A 16742-nucleotide genomic window follows, 5' to 3' on the forward strand; every position below is an offset into this window, starting at 1 on the left:
AGATAATGCTGCTGTGAAAATTGGGGTACATGTATCTTTTTGAGTTAGTGTTTTGGAGATTTTTAAGTATATACTCAGGAGCAGAATTACTGGGTCATATGGTAGTTCTATTTTTAGTTTTTTGAGAAACCTCCATACTGTTTTCCACAGTGGCTGCAACAATTTACATTCCCACCAACAGTGCACAAGGATTCTCTTTTCTCCACATCCTCGCCAAATTTGTTATTTTTGTTCTTTTTGAAGATAGCCATTCTGAGAGGTGTGAGGTGATATCTCATAGTGGTTGTGATTTGCATTTCTCTGTTGATTAACAATGCTGAGAATCTTTTCATGTGTCTGTTGGCCATCTACATTTCCTCTTTGGAAAAATGTATATTCAATTCTTCTGCCCATTTTTTAATTGGGTTGTTTGTTTTTTTGATGTTGAGTTGTATGAGCTGTTTATATATGTTGGATATTAATCCCTTATTGGTCATATCATTTCTCCAAATAATTTTAAATTCTTTAAATATCATTGTACTGCCTAGTCCTCCTTTAGGTTAAACATAGACACAAAAATATCATTAGCTAATATTATAAATTAATGATACCATAGTTCTTCTAAGTGACCTTTGAGTTAATTAGAAGAATCAGGACTAGGTCCTGATCTCTCTGCCCACATTAGGGGCCAACTGAATTGAGCTTCTTTAACACATTTCATAAGTAATATTATTCAGACTCTTCACACTTATCTTCAACATCAAGTCCTTCATTGAAGGTATTCATTTCATCATTGAAGCTACCTTCTGGGTCATCTAACATCATTTTTCAAAGCACATTATTGTCACTTCCAACTTTTTGAAATATAGCTCTTGTTTGAATGTAGTATGGTTTGTATCATTAAAAACTTAATCCTAAATCACAAGAATTATTTGCATAACATCAGGTAAATTGGTTTTTGTTTGTTTTAACCTTTTTAAAGTGATCTTTAAAAAATTTCTTTACAACAGTGGTCTCAAAGGTGGCCCCAGACCCAGGCATCAACATCACCTGGCACCTTGTTAGAAATTCACATTCTCAGGCTTTACCCAGACTCACTGAATCAGAAACTCTGGTGATGGGGCCCAGCAAGATGGGTTTTAATAAGCCCTATAGATGATTCTGATACATGCTACAATTTAAGAACCACTACTTTAGAACAACATCTAAGTGTTGCAATTATGAGGTCATTTCCTTAAAAAATAATTCAGTTAAAGTGTGTGTGCCTCTTTTCTTAAACTGATTTTGCTGCTATAGAAACTGTTTAGAAACACTCCAACCATGTTATCTAAAATAATAATTCCTGTCACATACTATCCCTAGACCCTGCTTTATTTCCTATATAACATGTTAATTATCAGACATTATATACTGTTTGTTCAGTATCTGTCTCCCCCACTAGAATGCACACTCCATGACAGCAAGGACTTCGTTTTGTTCATGACTATCTCCTGAACACCTTGAACAGTGCCTGGTCCTATTGGAAATGAAGGAATTATTGGGATAATTTCAGGCTAACATGTCTTCTTGAGCTACACTAGATCACATAGCTGAATATAGGCTAAAAGAATCATGGAGAAAACGGCTAAGATTTGGTTTAAAGTTGCTCTCACTGAGGTTTCCTACTAAATCAGCAACAAGCAGTACAAAGAATTCACATCATGTAAGGAATGTAAGGACATAAATTAGTGGGCACAGCTCCCTTCATTGCTAGTATAAGCACTCAGTCATTGGGTGGTTAGCTTCCCAAAGAAGTGAGGAAAACACCAGGTCAAAGAAGCTCTGGTTTGTGGGCTCATTCAGCATGGGGAAGGCCATAAGACCACCTACTACCACACACAGAAGTCTTGAAAGCTCTTGTCATTTTTTAAATTCCAGGCGTAAGACAAACAGAAAAATACATATAGATAATTTTTTAAGTTTTCTGTCATTGAAGCTAATGCATTATGAAGATACTAACTGAGGAGTGGAGAGGAAAAGAACTTTTCACAAGCTGATTGTTTCTTGAAACAAGTTAAGGGGTTCTGTTTTTATTTTCTGTTTCTTCTGATGCTGAACTGTAGTAACTTTATATTCACACTGATGAAAAGAATTCTCGGGGCTTCCTTGGTGGCAAAGTGGTTGGGAATCCGCCTGCCAATGCAGCGGACTCGGGTTTGAGCCCTGGTCCGGGAGGATCCCACATGCTGTGAAGCGACTAAGCCCATGCGCCACGACTACTGAGCCTGTGCTCTGGAGCCGGTGAGCCACAGCTGCTGAGGCCCATTTAAGAGTCCATTTGTTAGACAAAGTACGAGGAAATGTGCTCTATTTTATCACTTTCTTGTTTGTTTTCAAAATGGCCATTTAAATACAGATAACAGTTACACAGGACAAACTGGGGAAGCAGGTTCCACCAGCCTGCCCAGCTCACCTGTAACCTGATCTCTCCATTCAGATGGCATTCGGATGGCAGAACCAGCAATGTGGTGTAACAGGGTTGGACACTTGCCCATGCTGAGCCCCCAAACGCAAGAAGCAGCCCTCCTGTTGAGAACTGTGGAGGTTAGGACAAATCACGACTTGACATAGTCTACTAACAAAACTTCACAACAGAGTAGAAAAAGGAAGCCCATGCAAAAGGGGATAAAGAAAAGGCAAAGAGAAGGCACCATATAACACCTAAGTTTTTCTTAGAAGATGAAGCCAAGAAATATAAAACATGAATGTGTACCCCAGTTTTATCCATGGAATTCAAATAGATAGTTTTACTTTTACCAAGGTTTCCACACTTGGTTTCTGTGCCCCAAAAACATGAACACCCTAAAATATGCACATTCTTTTTCATGTGGGATGTACCATTTTCTTAAAACAATGTGTTTCTTACTAAGTTTGCTTTTCTTGTGGTTATTCTGTCTAGACAAATAAAACTATATATAATTAATATAAACATTTATCATAAATCTTACAAAATTATGTAAATGATCATTACAAACAAACGTGTTTAGCACCTATTTTGTCAATAACCCGTCGACTCTGAGAATCTTCACTTTCCTCTGTTTTTTTGCCTGCCCTAAGACAAGGGTTTAGGAATTCCTAACCCTAACCTCTCCTAATTTTTTATTCTGGCAGCTAAAATGAAAGATTCCAATAGTAACAAAATTAAGTGATCAGGGGAAGTGAGTGACGTATTGAAACGTTCACCCAGAGACCTGGCCTCTGGACCTACAATCTTTAAAAGACTAGCGAGAGCACTCGGAAGGTGCCCATGACGCTTCTTTTTGTAGAAAATTGCTTAACTTCTTAGAGCCCCCTTTTGCTTCGTATGAAAATAGGGCATTATTACAATTATAAAATACCTAAGTGGTTTTTAGGTCCCTTCCAGCTCTAAAAAGTACGTAATTCAAAGCTGCTAAAAATAAATACTTTAAAAATTGACTGTGATATATAAGCGTATGTATACACATACATATGCACGCACACACACACACACACACACACATACACACACGGTTTCGCTGTGAAAAGGGGAGGGACTACACAGTATTTTGTACCAGAATTTTACAGTGCATCAGTGTCAAAACGTTTTTGTTCCTGAAAAAAAAGTTTCAGGCTGGCGTCGGCTCTGCAAGTGGAGTTCTTCTGAGAAACCAGGTTTCAGCTACTCCCGTTTAGCCTCCAGGCGCTTCAGTTTGGATAAAGGGCAGTGTTTCGGAGGACCACATCTCAGCTCAACTGGGGACCCAGCGGAATTTGTAACCCCCGTTGGCTGTCCGGATGGTGAAGGCATTTCCCTGGGGGAAAGCGAGGGTACGGATGGTGCTGTGGCTGCGGATGGAGGTGCTGAAGGAGCCGCCCTCCTCCAGCTCACTGTGGCTCAGGTTCAGCGCGCTCCGGCTGCAGTCTGTGCGCAGCCCCCGGAAGGCGCCGTGCAGGTTCCCAGGCCTGCCGTCCGTGCTCGGGAGCTCGGGCTGCAGCCGGAGCCGCTTGGGATCGCGGCTCTGCAGCGCTTCATCGCAGCGCTCGGAAATCTCCCTCAGGATGGCGTCCACTTCCGCGCAATCCTGCCCCGCGCTCAACAACTCCTCCAGGCTCCTTTTGGAAGTCGCCTTGAGTGGGATGGGCTCAGCTGCCGCCCCGAAATCCCGGGACTGTGTGATCATCAGCTTCTACAAAAAGATGGGGAGGAGCGCCGCCCTGGGGCCAGCCGGACTCGCCTCGTGCTGGGCGCTCAAAGGAGACCTGGGCGCACTTAGAACTGCGCGACTCGGCCGACTTAGGCAACGCCTGCAAGTGACTCAGCGAGCTCCCAGCGGTCCCCTCCGTTCCCCGACCCCCGCCGGCTCCCAACACCGGGAGCTGGGTGGGAGGTGCACAGAACATTTCCGAGTTTCTGCAGTGTTCTACACGCGCGCGCCCCACTTACATCCAGCACCGAGGCCAGGTGCCGTGTCCGACTGGCGAGTTCCTTCAGTTGCACGTTCCGCTCCTTCAGTGAGGCGATCTCCTCCTGTTTCTGGGTCAACGTCACGTGCAGCTGCAGGAGGAGACCCAAACATTCAGGGATAGTCTACCGTGCTCGGTCTCGTCTGTAAACTCTGCATAAATTGAACGCAGATCCTAACGTCTAATTAGAAACTGGGGCCCCAAGGACGTTTACACTGGTGAGAATAATTTTATTTATTTATTTATTTATTTATTTTTACAGAGCACTTAGACAAAATGTTTCTCAGTTAATCCTCAGTGTAGCGGTGAGGAGTGCTGACTTGGGCAACAGGCAGATATAGAAGTTCAACCTTCCTATAACTCAGTTTCCTTATCTGTAAAATAGGGCTGGTAAAAGTATCTAGCTCAATGGTTGTGAGTAATTAATGAGGAAAGTAAACTGGTAAGCACAATACCAGGCATATAGAAAGCCTTCAATAAGTATTGGTGGCCCTATTAAAAATCTGGTGGATGAAAAAAAAAATCTGGTGGATGGGGCTTCTCTGGTGGCGCAGTGGTTGAGAGTCCGCCTGCCGATGCAGGGGACACGGGTTCGTGCCCCGGTCCAGGAAGATCCCACATGCCGCGGAGCGGCTGGGCCCGTGAGCCATGGCCGCTGAGCCTGCGCGTCCGGAGCCTGTGCTCCGCAACGGGAGAGGCCACAACAGTGAGAGGCCCGCATACCGCAAAAAAAAAAAAAAAAAAAATCTGGTGGGTAAGATTATTCCCATTTAGTGACGTTGTAAACTGAGGTAGAGTCAGTGGAGCAACAGCAGCTACGTAAACTCGTCCACTGGTTCTAACGTCCAAGGGGGCTCATTCCCGCTCCTGCAACCCCACTTCCTCCCGGAGCCCTATACCCTGCCCCCGCCCCAAGGACTCCTGGACGCCAGCCCAGTGTCCCTACTTGGTTATTCTCCACGAGTGCGTCCCCCAACGCCCTCTGGTTCTGGTCGGCCACCTCCTTCCAGTACTGCTCTGGTGGGGGCACGTCGGGAGGGCGCAGCGGCGGTGACTGCAAGGCTTGTGGGGAGAGACAGGGACCAAACGGCAGTACGTCGCAAGGAGAGAAGGGGAAGTCTCCGCCCGCCAGGGGAGGCGACATCATAGAGGATGAGTCTGATGAAGAGGAAGAGAGGGAGCTGGGTTTGCAGCCTCAGACTCGTGCCCAGCTAACTGCAGGGACAAAATATCACGCGGGTATAGGGTTTACGTGATTTTTCTTTATTAATAAAGCACCCCTCACTCTGCAATCCCTACGATCCCCAGGCTCTACCTGATATCCTGTACATACACAGCAGGCGCTCAATAAATGCCTGTTGAGATGATCTGAACTGGATTTCCACGGTGGCCAGGGTAAACTTGCCTGAAGTCACACAAATGCACTACTCTGCACACTCCTGTCACTCAGCGTCTTCCAGACCACGTCACAGCGTAGGGTTCTCTCTCCCAGAACTCACACGGGCAAACTGAGAAAGCGCTATAGATCCAGCGACTCATCTTCTCCATTAGGAAAAGGGGGGGAGAGCTAAATTTGGATGAGCCAAACACTTTGATGAGTTGCTGGCGAGTCGTTGACAGGTACAGGGTTTACCACTTTCAGGACCACGAAATCCGAACTAGTCAGATTTGAGGGGTAGAGGACACCCCCGCCGTTACTGAACTGCAAAGCGATTGCACTTGCCTGCAATGAGATCATCCACGGTGTCTCTGAAATCCTGCAGATCGAAGTCCGCTGCCGTTTGCAGGGAGTGGTTCTGAAACAAACCAGAGGTACAAACTAGTTAATGTTGAGTCTGGCGGGTCTGGAACACTTCCTAGACCGACAGTTAACCTCCCGGGCTCGATGGCAGGTCTGCATGCACTCGCGCCCGCAGCGGAAACTTGTACCTGAAAATCAAAGCCCTGCCCGAGACACGGAATCCAGCAGGCTTGCACTGCCATGGTGGGGAGAGGGACGCACGAAGCGGGGACCCGGTCGGGAGGGTCCTGCCGGGCGCTGAAAATGCGCGCTGCTGCGTCGCGCGTCGCTCCTTCTGCGCGCAGCACAGCCGCCCCGCGCCCGGCCTCTGGCAGCCGGCACAGTCCGGCGCCGCCTCATTGGCCAGTCACCAGCCAACCAGGCGCGTTGCTAGTGCGCCCGCTTAGACCTTCAGCTCCGACTTACCTCCCACAGGCCAAGGAGCCACAGCTCTAAGAGCTGGGAGCATGGCGTACGAACACACCGTCCTTCCTCCCAAGACCCGCCAGCGTGCGCAGGCATCCAAAGCAGTGGCTCGAGTCCACACATCCCGCCAAGGCTCAGTCACAACTAAACCACCTCTCCCCACACAGAAAGAGAAAAGGGAGGCTAAGAGATGGGCCAGGGATGCTATGGAAAGTGCTTCTGTTCAGCACGCAGCAGGCGTGGCCCCTCTTGCTCTTCTGTTTCTCAAAAAGTTGGAGTTGACTTTTCCCGTAGGGCGTGATGCATCTCCAGCATCTTGGACTGGACACTCTCCTGGGTTCCTGCAATGTGCCTGGGTGCGTGAGACGGAAGGAGACTGCAAAAGCCTGGTGACCAGGAAACTTCTTATTTCCTTAATTCGTGGACAGAGTTGACACAGACTTTTACATCGAGTCTTTCTGTTCATTCTCACACCAATGTAGGAAGTAGGCAGGGCCCAGGAAGTGACTCCTCCCATGATGGAGAAGCTGAAGCTCAGAGAAATCGCGTTGTCGAAAGCGACCCAGCTCTGAAATAGTGAAACTGGAGCTTCTGCCCCAGAATGCTGGTGCCTATTTCAGTCCTCTTTCCTCTATACCTCATTGCCTCTAGCTTTTATTTCTCTTTTAGGAAAGCCTGGCTTCCAATGAAGACAGTTCTGGGAAGGGGAAAGAAGCCTCTCGAGGAGCATGGTGTGAGGGGTGCATCCAGTGTGCCCATCAGAAATATCTATTCTACTGATTCCATTATTATCAATTTTTTTATTCCTTTGGGTTAATCATATTCTTCTCCCAAACACCCTTCTTTACTATTCAAATACTTCTGAGAAGAGGAACTTATTCTGACTCTAACTTCAAAGAATGTACAAGTATCAGTTTCCTTCAGGGAGGAGAGCTTCAACCAGGGAAACCTCTAGCACCAGTTGAGAACTGAGTCTGTAAGGGGAAGGGAGCTTAGAAAGGAAAGACTGAGGGCCCCAGACAAATCCTGAAGCACAAGTTCTTCCCTGGTTGAAGGAGTCAGAAATGAGACATTTCCCAAGGGCTCAAAGGTCTCCCTTTCAGTAGAGAAAAGCCCTTACCATGAGACTAGAGGCCAACTCTCAGGGACAGCCATCCAGGAAATGCTTCCTCCTGTGCTATCCCAGGTCTTGGCCCATTCTGGACCTCAAACACTTCTAGAGCACTTCCTCTCTCTGTCCACTTTCCCCAACAGGAAAGAGAAATATAACCAGAGTGTGCACTGGCCAGGGGGTTCCCCCACAGAATCTTCCCCTAGGGATATATCTCCTTCTGTACCAGTTCTGCCTTCCAGCAGGAAAAACCCTGGACCTCTTGCTTGGGCCATCGGGCATGAGCTCTGTCCTTGAAACTGTGAATCTTATCTTCCCAATTAGGTAAAAACCTGGCATTTCTCCAACACAAACAGCAGCCAAAAAACAAAAACAAAACAAAACCAAAAAACTTAACGCAGAGCATGATGTCAAATTTAAGTTCTGTATACATAAGCAAAAATTCAGCAAGAGCCTGCTTGGTTCTGTTGTTGTTGTTTGGTTTGGTTTGGTTTGGCTTTTTTCTTGCAAAATAAACATGTTGGAGTAAGGGCGTGATGTAGCCCTCTGGGTCCGTTGAAAGATGCTCATGTATTGCCTTTTTTCATTTGAGCATCCAAACCCTAAAAGAACAGGAGAATGGCCTTTGCAGGGCAATTCTCACTCTTACCTGTTGCCTTCACAATCTCTGCTCTCAGTTGCCACCTACCCTGAGTCTCCCTAGGCTCTATCCCAATTCTAAGAGGCACTTGGAGAGGCCCTGGGAAGCTTTGCTCCACCACACCAACCCCAGTTCTAGGAGGTGGTCATTTCCTCTGGAGAGTTCTGTACTTGGTCTGTTCCCGTGAAACCTCATATCCCAAGCACCTGCTGCCAGGAACCTGGAACTGGCACCTGTCCTGGAGGTTGCATCTAGCTATTCATATCCATTCATATGCATCGATGGATGCATTCATATCCATCGATGAGGCAGGCTTCTGACCTCCCAGACACCAGTGCTGGGAGATGCCATCATCTGGCTGGGGAGTCTCAGCCCTGGCAAGTGGTAGAAGTGGGATGCAAGTAAGAAGATAGGTTTTGGGGGGAAATGCCTCTTTGCTCCATGGGAGTAAGTGGCAGCAGCCTTTGCAGGGGGCGAAAAGGACTTTTATAAAGTGCCCAACTGCTGAAGGGCCATCTCTGTAGAGAGCAACGTTTTCAGTCAGATTTCTTCGAGTCCTTTGTCACTCTTCCCACTTCCTCCAAATGTAAATTCTCTTCGTTTTTTCCAGTCTTGATCGAGAAGTTATTCTCCAATCTCCACACTCCTTAGACATCCAGGGAATGAAAATGGTTAATGAATGGCCGGGAAAGGCATGTTGGGAGAACAGATAGGTGCCCAGAGAGCAACTTTGCTCCCATTTACCCACCTCGTCCCTCAGTGCGCAACCACCACGTTGCTTTATCGCAGCTCCAAGGAATAGATGGGGAGGGGAATGGGAGACCCGTCTGGCAGGGGAGCCCTCCAGATGAGCTTCCCTGTCCAGAGTTGGTCACAACAGTTCTGAGAATGCGGCCACCGTTAACATACTAGGAGGGAGGAGGAAGTTCTAATCCTCGAGGCTTGGATTTCTGCAGGACATCTCCCCCCGCTAGCCAGATGTGCCTGCGCTCCCCACCCAAAAGGATTCTTTGAGGAAACTCAGAGAACTGACTCCCGAATCGAAGTTTGGGTTTCGATAGGCCGCGAGTTTCCACCAGGAGAGGTACCTGTGAGGCGGCCGAATTACCACTAGGCGGCGCGTCGGACCCGAGTAACGAGGAGCAGTCAGCGAGGTCCTGCAGGTCTATGGTGGTGAGGGCTGCGTAGGGAGAACCGGAGACACGCGCCGGGCGGACCCTAAGCCTCCCCGCAAGGGCTCGCCGCTGGCATCGCCGCCAGGACTCCGAAACCCCAGGGAGAAAAGCTCTTCTGAGGCCCGCGCGCCCCACCCACCTGGCGCGGGGAACCCGAGGGGTCGCGCAGGGACCACCGGTATCACCTGGCAGCGCAGCGAGCTCGGCGTCTGGGGGATCCTCGTACACCGACACCGGGCTGCTGCCGCTGCTACCGAGAAAGAGCTTCCGCGCAGGGGCGAACTAGCCGGGCACAGAAACGGTGAGCGCGGGTCAGCCCTCACTGCCGGGAGCGTGAGGACCCTGCCCGGCTCCGTCCTGCGGCCCCACCTTCCTCTCCAGCTTCCCGGGCTTGCCGAACGGCCGGCCTCGCAGATCCAGCATCCTATTGGGGCAAATGCTGTCGAAGGCCCGGCGACCCCCCGCGGTGCCCCCGCACGCCTGCATCCTGCCTCCCCGCCCGCTTCAGGCCTGGAGCCCCGCGTCGACTGCTTGGAGGCGGCGGCCGGGCCGGGATGGCGACCCGACACCCAGCGCTCCCGAGGCTCTGAAGCCGGCCGGAAGTCGGGGAGGCGCGTGGCCGGGGTGGGGTTAAGGGGCGACTGTGAAGGTGAGGAGGGAAGGCGGGGTGGAGTAGGAGGACCGCCGCGCGGGAGGGGCGGCTCGCGCCTGAGCGCCAGTGGTGGCGCCTTCAGCCCCGGACAATCTGTGCGCGGGCGGAGGCGTTAAAACCCAACCTGGCAACGCGGCTTCCCCCGGGAGCCGCGAGCGCGGGGCCCGGGCCCGCGAGCGCTCTTTTGGCTAGCGTTGGCGCCGCGGCCTCTCGACCACGCCATAGGAGGAGAGGACAACCCCTACTGGTCCCTAACGCTGGGTACCGCCTTTCCGCGTACGGACAGCGGGAATATGGAAAAGTTAACGATTCTTATTTCATTTTCTTCCCACGCCAGCCACAAGGCACGAAACAAACTTGGAGTGTCAACTGCCAAAGTCAGACCCCGGCATTTGCCCCGCCATGTAGGATTTGCTGGGGATGTATTGTAGGAGTCCAGCAGGGACTCCCCAGAACAGACCCAGATTACGGAAGTCCCCACACCCAAGGCTAGGGAGCCCTCCTGGTTTTGACATCCACTTGGTCTGATGCCTAGAGCCCCGCTCCGTACCCCTACCCCTACCCCGCACTTTCTCAGGCAGCAGCACCTGAGCACAGCCTTTAAAAGAGAGGGTCACACATGTCCACAGTGGACAGCCCCAAATCCCCTAAAACCGGTCTCTTCCCCGGAAGCCTCAGCTACCGCTCGAGGCATTTGGTCACTCTCTGTACAACCGGCCTTGTTGACTCAGCCGGAGTCTTCGCTCCTCTTCCCAAGCCGGAAGCCTCTCCCAGGAAGGGGCATCTCTAGATCCTTGGGTGAGGGGTCTCTTTCAGGACCACTCTTATATCCATACAGTTTGAACAATCATCTGAAATTGAAATCTTTGTGACCACCCTATTGGGCACCTTAAATTGGTGCCTTACACCTCATAGGAGTAGTGAAAGATCCTCTTTTATTTGCACTTATTATCTGGATTAATAAACAAGATCCCCCTGACAGAGATGGAAAGCAATCCAATGATATAGTTAGAATAGACTTAGAGACTCTCTGAGGCATCTATAGATGCAGGAACCAGTGAGGTCAGCCAGCTAGAGTTGGTGTGGTGTCGCTGATGGTGAGGAAGAAGCTCTGGCTTTAGGGTCGGAACCCAGGCTCCACCAAATAACTGAACCCCAGTTCTTTTGGAAAAACATAACACTAACTTCAGAGGAGTTGCTGTGAAGATGAGATTGTTTTTGTAATGCGACTGGTGCTTGGTGTGGATAAATTAATGTTGCTGTTTTGAAGTGCCTTTTCAGCTGCACCTGCAGCCTCCCACAGCCTCTTGCTGGCTTTGTCTCTTACTTCCTCCGGTTCCTGAGTAGCCTTAGCCACTAGTCAGTCCATTCCCCATCCCTATCCTTAATGGCTTCCCAGTCTGCAAAAGGAGTGGGGAAGCTCTTAGCTGAGTTTTGGGGAGATCTCTACACATGGCAAGATCCAAAACAGGCCCATTTTCCATCAATGAGTTCCACACTGGAGTAGAAAAATATGGGCATTGTGCATAAAAATGTACAGTAGATTGTCTGTGGCAACAGGAGCTGGAATAGCATGATTACATGATTCCTGGTCTGGATGATTCTGGAACCAAATCCCCCATATCAATCTTAGCTGAGTAAATGCTGGTGAAGACAACTCCCCCCAAAATCACTTTTGCAGAGGTACCCCATCCCCTAATAGCCAGGCTGAGAGCTCCAGATATTTTGGCACTTGGAACAGGTGATATGATTTTCCTCCTCCTTTTCACCATCACAGACCAGCTTTTCCTCAAACAGCTCGGGGATCACCACTTCCCCCTCCTTGAGCCAAGGAGGAGAAAGTTCCTGGAGAGCTTAGCATATCAACATATCAGGAGAGAAGCGTTCGTAAGGTGCTCCTGTCTCTGGAGAGTACTTGGGTGCACAAGAAGTGCAAGGAAATTTCTCTAAGTATGTTTTGAGTTTGCTTTTTATTTGTGCCATTTGTAATACATTTAGATTTATTCTAAATGCAGTAGAACATGACTGAGTTTATTCTGCCAAAACTTTATTTTTTCAACCATACAGAAAATTTGAAAAAAACAGTACAATGATCAACAGTAGCATTAACATTTTCCTGTATTTGCTTTATCTCTATTTTTTCACCAAGTTTTTTTTTCTGTGTAACTCCTCCCCCACACCCCATCATTATGCAGGCTGCCACCAGCCTTTTTTTTTTTTTGGCTGCGTTGGGTCTTTGTTGCTGCCCGCAGGCTTTTCGCTAGTTGCCACAAGCAGGGGCTATTCTTTGTTGGTGCCCAGGCTTCTCATTGGGTAGCTTCTCTTGTTTCAGAGCACGGGCTCTAGAGCGCAGGCTCAGTAGTTGTGGCGCATGGGCTTAGTTGCTCCACGGCATGTGGGATCTTCCTGGACCAGGGCTCGAACCCGTGTCCCCTGCACTGGCAGGTGGATTCTTAACCACTGCGCCACCAGGGAAGCCCCTAGGCTTCTTGAAGACTTGCTATGTGCCAGGCAGGACCTGTGCTGAGGGGTTTGTAGAGAACATCTCATTAAATCCATACCTCAACACTACCAGGTAAATGCTACTGTTACTCTCATGTTTACAGGAAAGACTTAAGCATAGATATGTGACTTGCTTAAGGTGACATAGCAAATTGACTCCAGAGTCCAAGTGTTTAAGCACTACTTTATACTACCTCATAGCAATCTCATTTAAGCTTCATAATAGCCCCGCTATCAGCGATTGGGCTCAGAGAGGTTAATTTGCTGGAGGTTATAGATTCAGGGTCTACAGCAGATTCACAACAGTGAGAATGAAGATGATGGGACAGCTGTGGAGTCACAGAACTCCAGCAAGCCTCTGTCGCATTTCTTGACTCACTTTTCCCATCTGTAAAATGACTCCTGTGACATGACTAGAGGCAAGGACTGTACTGGCTCTCCAAATATGTTCTCCATAGTCCCTATTAAATGGAGGGCACTGAACAGATCACTTGTCCCACACCTACCTTGGGAAAAGGCGTTTTTGTTTTTTTTTTTTAGCATTTCCAGAAACCTGTAAGTGGAGGAAATTGAGCATGTGGCAAAGGGTGGAACTCTGGACTCAGATCACCTGCCTTCAAATCCTGGCTGCTCCACTATTGTTTAACCTCTCTGCGGCCCAGTGTCCTTCTCTGAAAAATGGGATAATAGACTCTGCCTCATAGAACTGCTGAAGGAATGAAATAATGAATGCTGAACACTGTGCCTGGTACATGTAAGCACTCAATGATAGCCATGATTACTATTGCACCATTGTTACCATGGGCTCACACATAGTAGGTGTAAGACAAGAGAGAACTGTTCAACATGTGATTGCAGGATAAATGGACTCAATTTGGAATGGCCATAACTGCCTGCACAGCCTTCATTTTCCCACATCTGGCAGTTGTCAGGGTAACTCTTGGCTGCCCTAGCTAGTGGGACTGCAGTCCCCAAAGCTTCTCAGCCTGGGATCTTCTGCACCAGCAGTGTGCCCCCTGGCCCCGCTAGACAACATGGACTGCTGTGGGTTCTTTTCAGCCTCACACCCCACCTCGCCCTTTGAACCTCTAGGAGTGAGCAGTCCTCAGCCTAACAAGGTCACCATTTACAGGCCAGCAAGTGACCCTGACTTGCCTTGTAACTGGAACCTCGGTCTACAGGAACCTCTCCAAACCTGGTGTTCCCAAACAGAGATGCCTGGGGGGAGGGAGGAACCCTCCATGGTTACTGATCACCTCTATTCCCAGATTGCCTTCACCTTCCCTCTTTGTGGACACTCGCATTGGTAGTATTCAGACAAACCACCACAGATAGCCTGTTTATTGGGGAAAGACTCGTCTCTTCTCTTGTGCGATGTTAGCAAAATAAATAAACAATGAAACCCCACAATCGTACACTATTTACAACCTGCAGGATGACCTGGTGACCAAGTGGGAGGACTGAACCCTTCTCTGTAGGCCAATACTGCACTCTTTCAAAGCAATGGGAGAGGTCCAGCAGCCAGGCCAGGGGATCAAAGGAGACCAAGGGTCTACTTCATTTCAAGCTCGGGGACAGGCTGCACTTCTCGCAGATCTGGAGGGGCAGCATGTGAGTCAGGGACGTTCTGTTTATGGCCACCAGTAGCTGCAGCTTGCTCAGGCAGTCCTGCAGCGCCGCCTCGGGGTGCCCGCCCAGGCGCAAGTCCATCGGGCGAGGGAGCTGCAGCATACGGTCTGCCAGCGCCAGGCAACAGACGGCCAGCAGGGAGGGGGTGTAGCTGGTGAAAGCGTAGTCAGCCAGGCTCAGCTCCGCCACCCCGCGCGCCAGGGCTTGCGCTTCCAGGGCTTCGGACACCTCTGCCTGCCCGGCCTCCACGCGTGCGTGCGTGAAATGCTCCAGGAAGAAGCTGATGGTCGGCGCGCCCAGGCTGAAGTGCAGTTTGTGCAGCACGATGCACTCGAGGTTGCAGAGCTGCTGCCGGGAGAAGGCGCCGCAGCACAGGGCCAGGAGCTGCTTCACGAGCGGCGGGTGCACCTCCACCTGTAACACAGGGGCGCTCATCCCTCGCTGCGCAGCATCCAGGGCCGGAGGCCCACCCAGTCTCACACCCGGGAGAAAACCAGGACTTCCCCCATCCCTTCCAGCGAGATATTTGGGGCTTCGCCTCTCCATACTTCCACTGTAATCAACTGGGGTGTACTTCCAGCGCAACGCTGAAAACAGGTTTGAGAAATTTTGAAGTTTTTTTTTTCTTTTTCGGAGACTAGAATAGAGGGGCTAGAGAGAGCTGTTGACACGCGGCCTATTTCTTTGCGGGCTGGGTGAAAGGATTGTTCGTTTTGGGGGGAATTCTGTAGTTAAGGCTGTGGGGTATGTAAGCTTGCAAAATGAGTTCAGGGAACCCTGCACTCAGCCGTGTGCACTGAAGAGCCGCGCGGCCAGAGAGCGGCTGGGAGTCTGGCTCCCCCGCCCCCCAGACCCCGCGTGGAGGTACCTGTTTGCAAGCGATGAGCAGGGACGTGACCCCGAGCAGCTGGAAGCAGTCTGCAGCCACAGGCGTGGTGATAAGGAAGCGGTCCAGAGTGTTCACCGTCAGGCACAGCGACTCGAAGGAGAGGCCGAACCGGCGGTGCACGGGGATTAGCCAGCTGAGCAGCTTACAGCGGGATTCCGCCGTTACCTGCCGGAGGGAGGAGGGAGGCGGGCCAGTTGAGCCTAGGGCTGAGAGCGGCTGTGGAAGGGACAGGGCACGAAGACCTAGGGAGCGTCCCCGGAGGGAGGCAGGAAACAGAGGAAAAACCTAAAGGCGCTGGAAACGGAAAGAGGTGGGCAGCGCTGCTGTGGAAAGAGCACAGGCAGGGCTAGGAGCCAGGCCGCCGGGATTCGTGCCTGGATACACGTTACCTCGTGTAATACTCTCAGCAATCAGTGGGGGCAGGGAGGTCACCACTTTGCAAATGAAGAAACAAGTTTAGGACTGTGAAGTAACTTGCTGGGGTCGGTAGGAGTCTGGACTCGAACCTAGAAACTGTCTTAACTAATCTGCATTCTACCGCGTCCCTGCTAAACAGTTTGGAGACTTCGGGCAGGTCACTTAAGCCGTCCAGGCCCCGCTTTTCTCCATCTGTAAAATGAGGCTGGTGGCCCGGCCCTCCAAAGCCCCTTCCCGCTCGGACCGGGGGCAGAAGTCGGGCTGGCGAGGGCCGGGGCGCCGCGGAGGGCTGACAGAGCAGAAAAGGAGAGAGCCCGGGAGAGGAAGAGGAGCGGCGGTGGAGAGCTGGCTCTACCAGCGCCTCACTTGTGGCTGCCGCGCCAATGACTCCCGCGGGTGGTAGTGGCTTTCCCGCGCCTTGCGGAAGGCGTAGCAGCTCTGACCGTAGTCGCGGAAGGTCTGTAGATCAAGCTGCACCAGCTGCTGGGCAGGACCGGGTAGGGGGCTGCAGCTTCGCGCCGCGGGGCTGTCTGCACCATCCGAGCCGGAGCTGGGGGACTCGAACAGGTCGCAGACGCCAGAGTCTCCGGGTAGCGGGCACGGGTTCAGCGGCTGCAGCGGCTGCTTCCTCCGGAGGCGTGGGCGCCTGCTCTTCTTCACCGGGGCACGGAGGTTCTGGTCGTCCCGCCTCCCAGCCCGGGCGGCGGGACTCACGGGGCTGGTGGAGCAGGGGGTCACCATGATAAAGCCCGGTGGCCGTTCTACGACTCCCCGGCTGCGGTGAGGGTGGGCACGCGTGCGCGAGAGTGCGGAAGAGGCCAGGCCTGACCCGCGGCGAGCCCATAAGTACTCTGCCTGCAGGTTCCCTCAGCCACACCCCCGGCTTCTCACTGGCTGAGCCCAGAGCGGCACAAGAACCGCGTTTTCCCGGCTAAAGACCCGCTCCCGAGCGCGCTGCTGGCACACTCAGCCGCCGGGGTCTGCAAGGGGGAGGAGGAGCTACAGCGCGCAGGGCGCACTCGCGTTGAGCGGCCCGCTCCGTGTGCATCCCTTGTTACCCGGGCAACTGAGCTCGGGT

The 16742-nt window shown here is 51.0% G+C and overlaps 2 protein-coding genes across 2 annotated transcripts; both read right to left on the bottom strand.

Moving 5' to 3' along the window:
• Positions 1 to 3728: 3728 nt before the first annotated feature.
• MCIDAS (multiciliate differentiation and DNA synthesis associated cell cycle protein) lies at positions 3729 to 10061 on the bottom strand. Its single transcript, XM_030842564.2, has 7 exons — positions 9945 to 10061; positions 9761 to 9857; positions 9489 to 9580; positions 6167 to 6239; positions 5390 to 5601; positions 4424 to 4534; positions 3729 to 4166 (listed from the first exon to the last, which is right to left on the bottom strand). The coding sequence occupies exons 1-7, from the start codon at positions 10059 to 10061 to the stop codon at positions 3729 to 3731; spliced, it is 1140 nt and encodes a 379-aa protein (XP_030698424.1).
• Positions 10062 to 14286: 4225 nt separating this feature from the next.
• Positions 14287 to 16405, bottom strand: CCNO (cyclin O). Its single transcript, XM_030842576.2, has 3 exons — positions 16031 to 16405; positions 15227 to 15412; positions 14287 to 14772 (listed from the first exon to the last, which is right to left on the bottom strand). Exons 1-3 carry the CDS (start codon positions 16403 to 16405, stop codon positions 14287 to 14289), a joined length of 1047 nt encoding a protein of 348 aa, XP_030698436.1.
• Between the last annotated feature and the right edge of the window lie 337 nt (positions 16406 to 16742).

This window comes from Globicephala melas, chromosome 3, assembly GCF_963455315.2.
Source record: "Globicephala melas chromosome 3, mGloMel1.2, whole genome shotgun sequence".
In the NCBI taxonomy this organism is placed as follows: Eukaryota; Metazoa; Chordata; class Mammalia; order Artiodactyla; family Delphinidae; genus Globicephala; species Globicephala melas.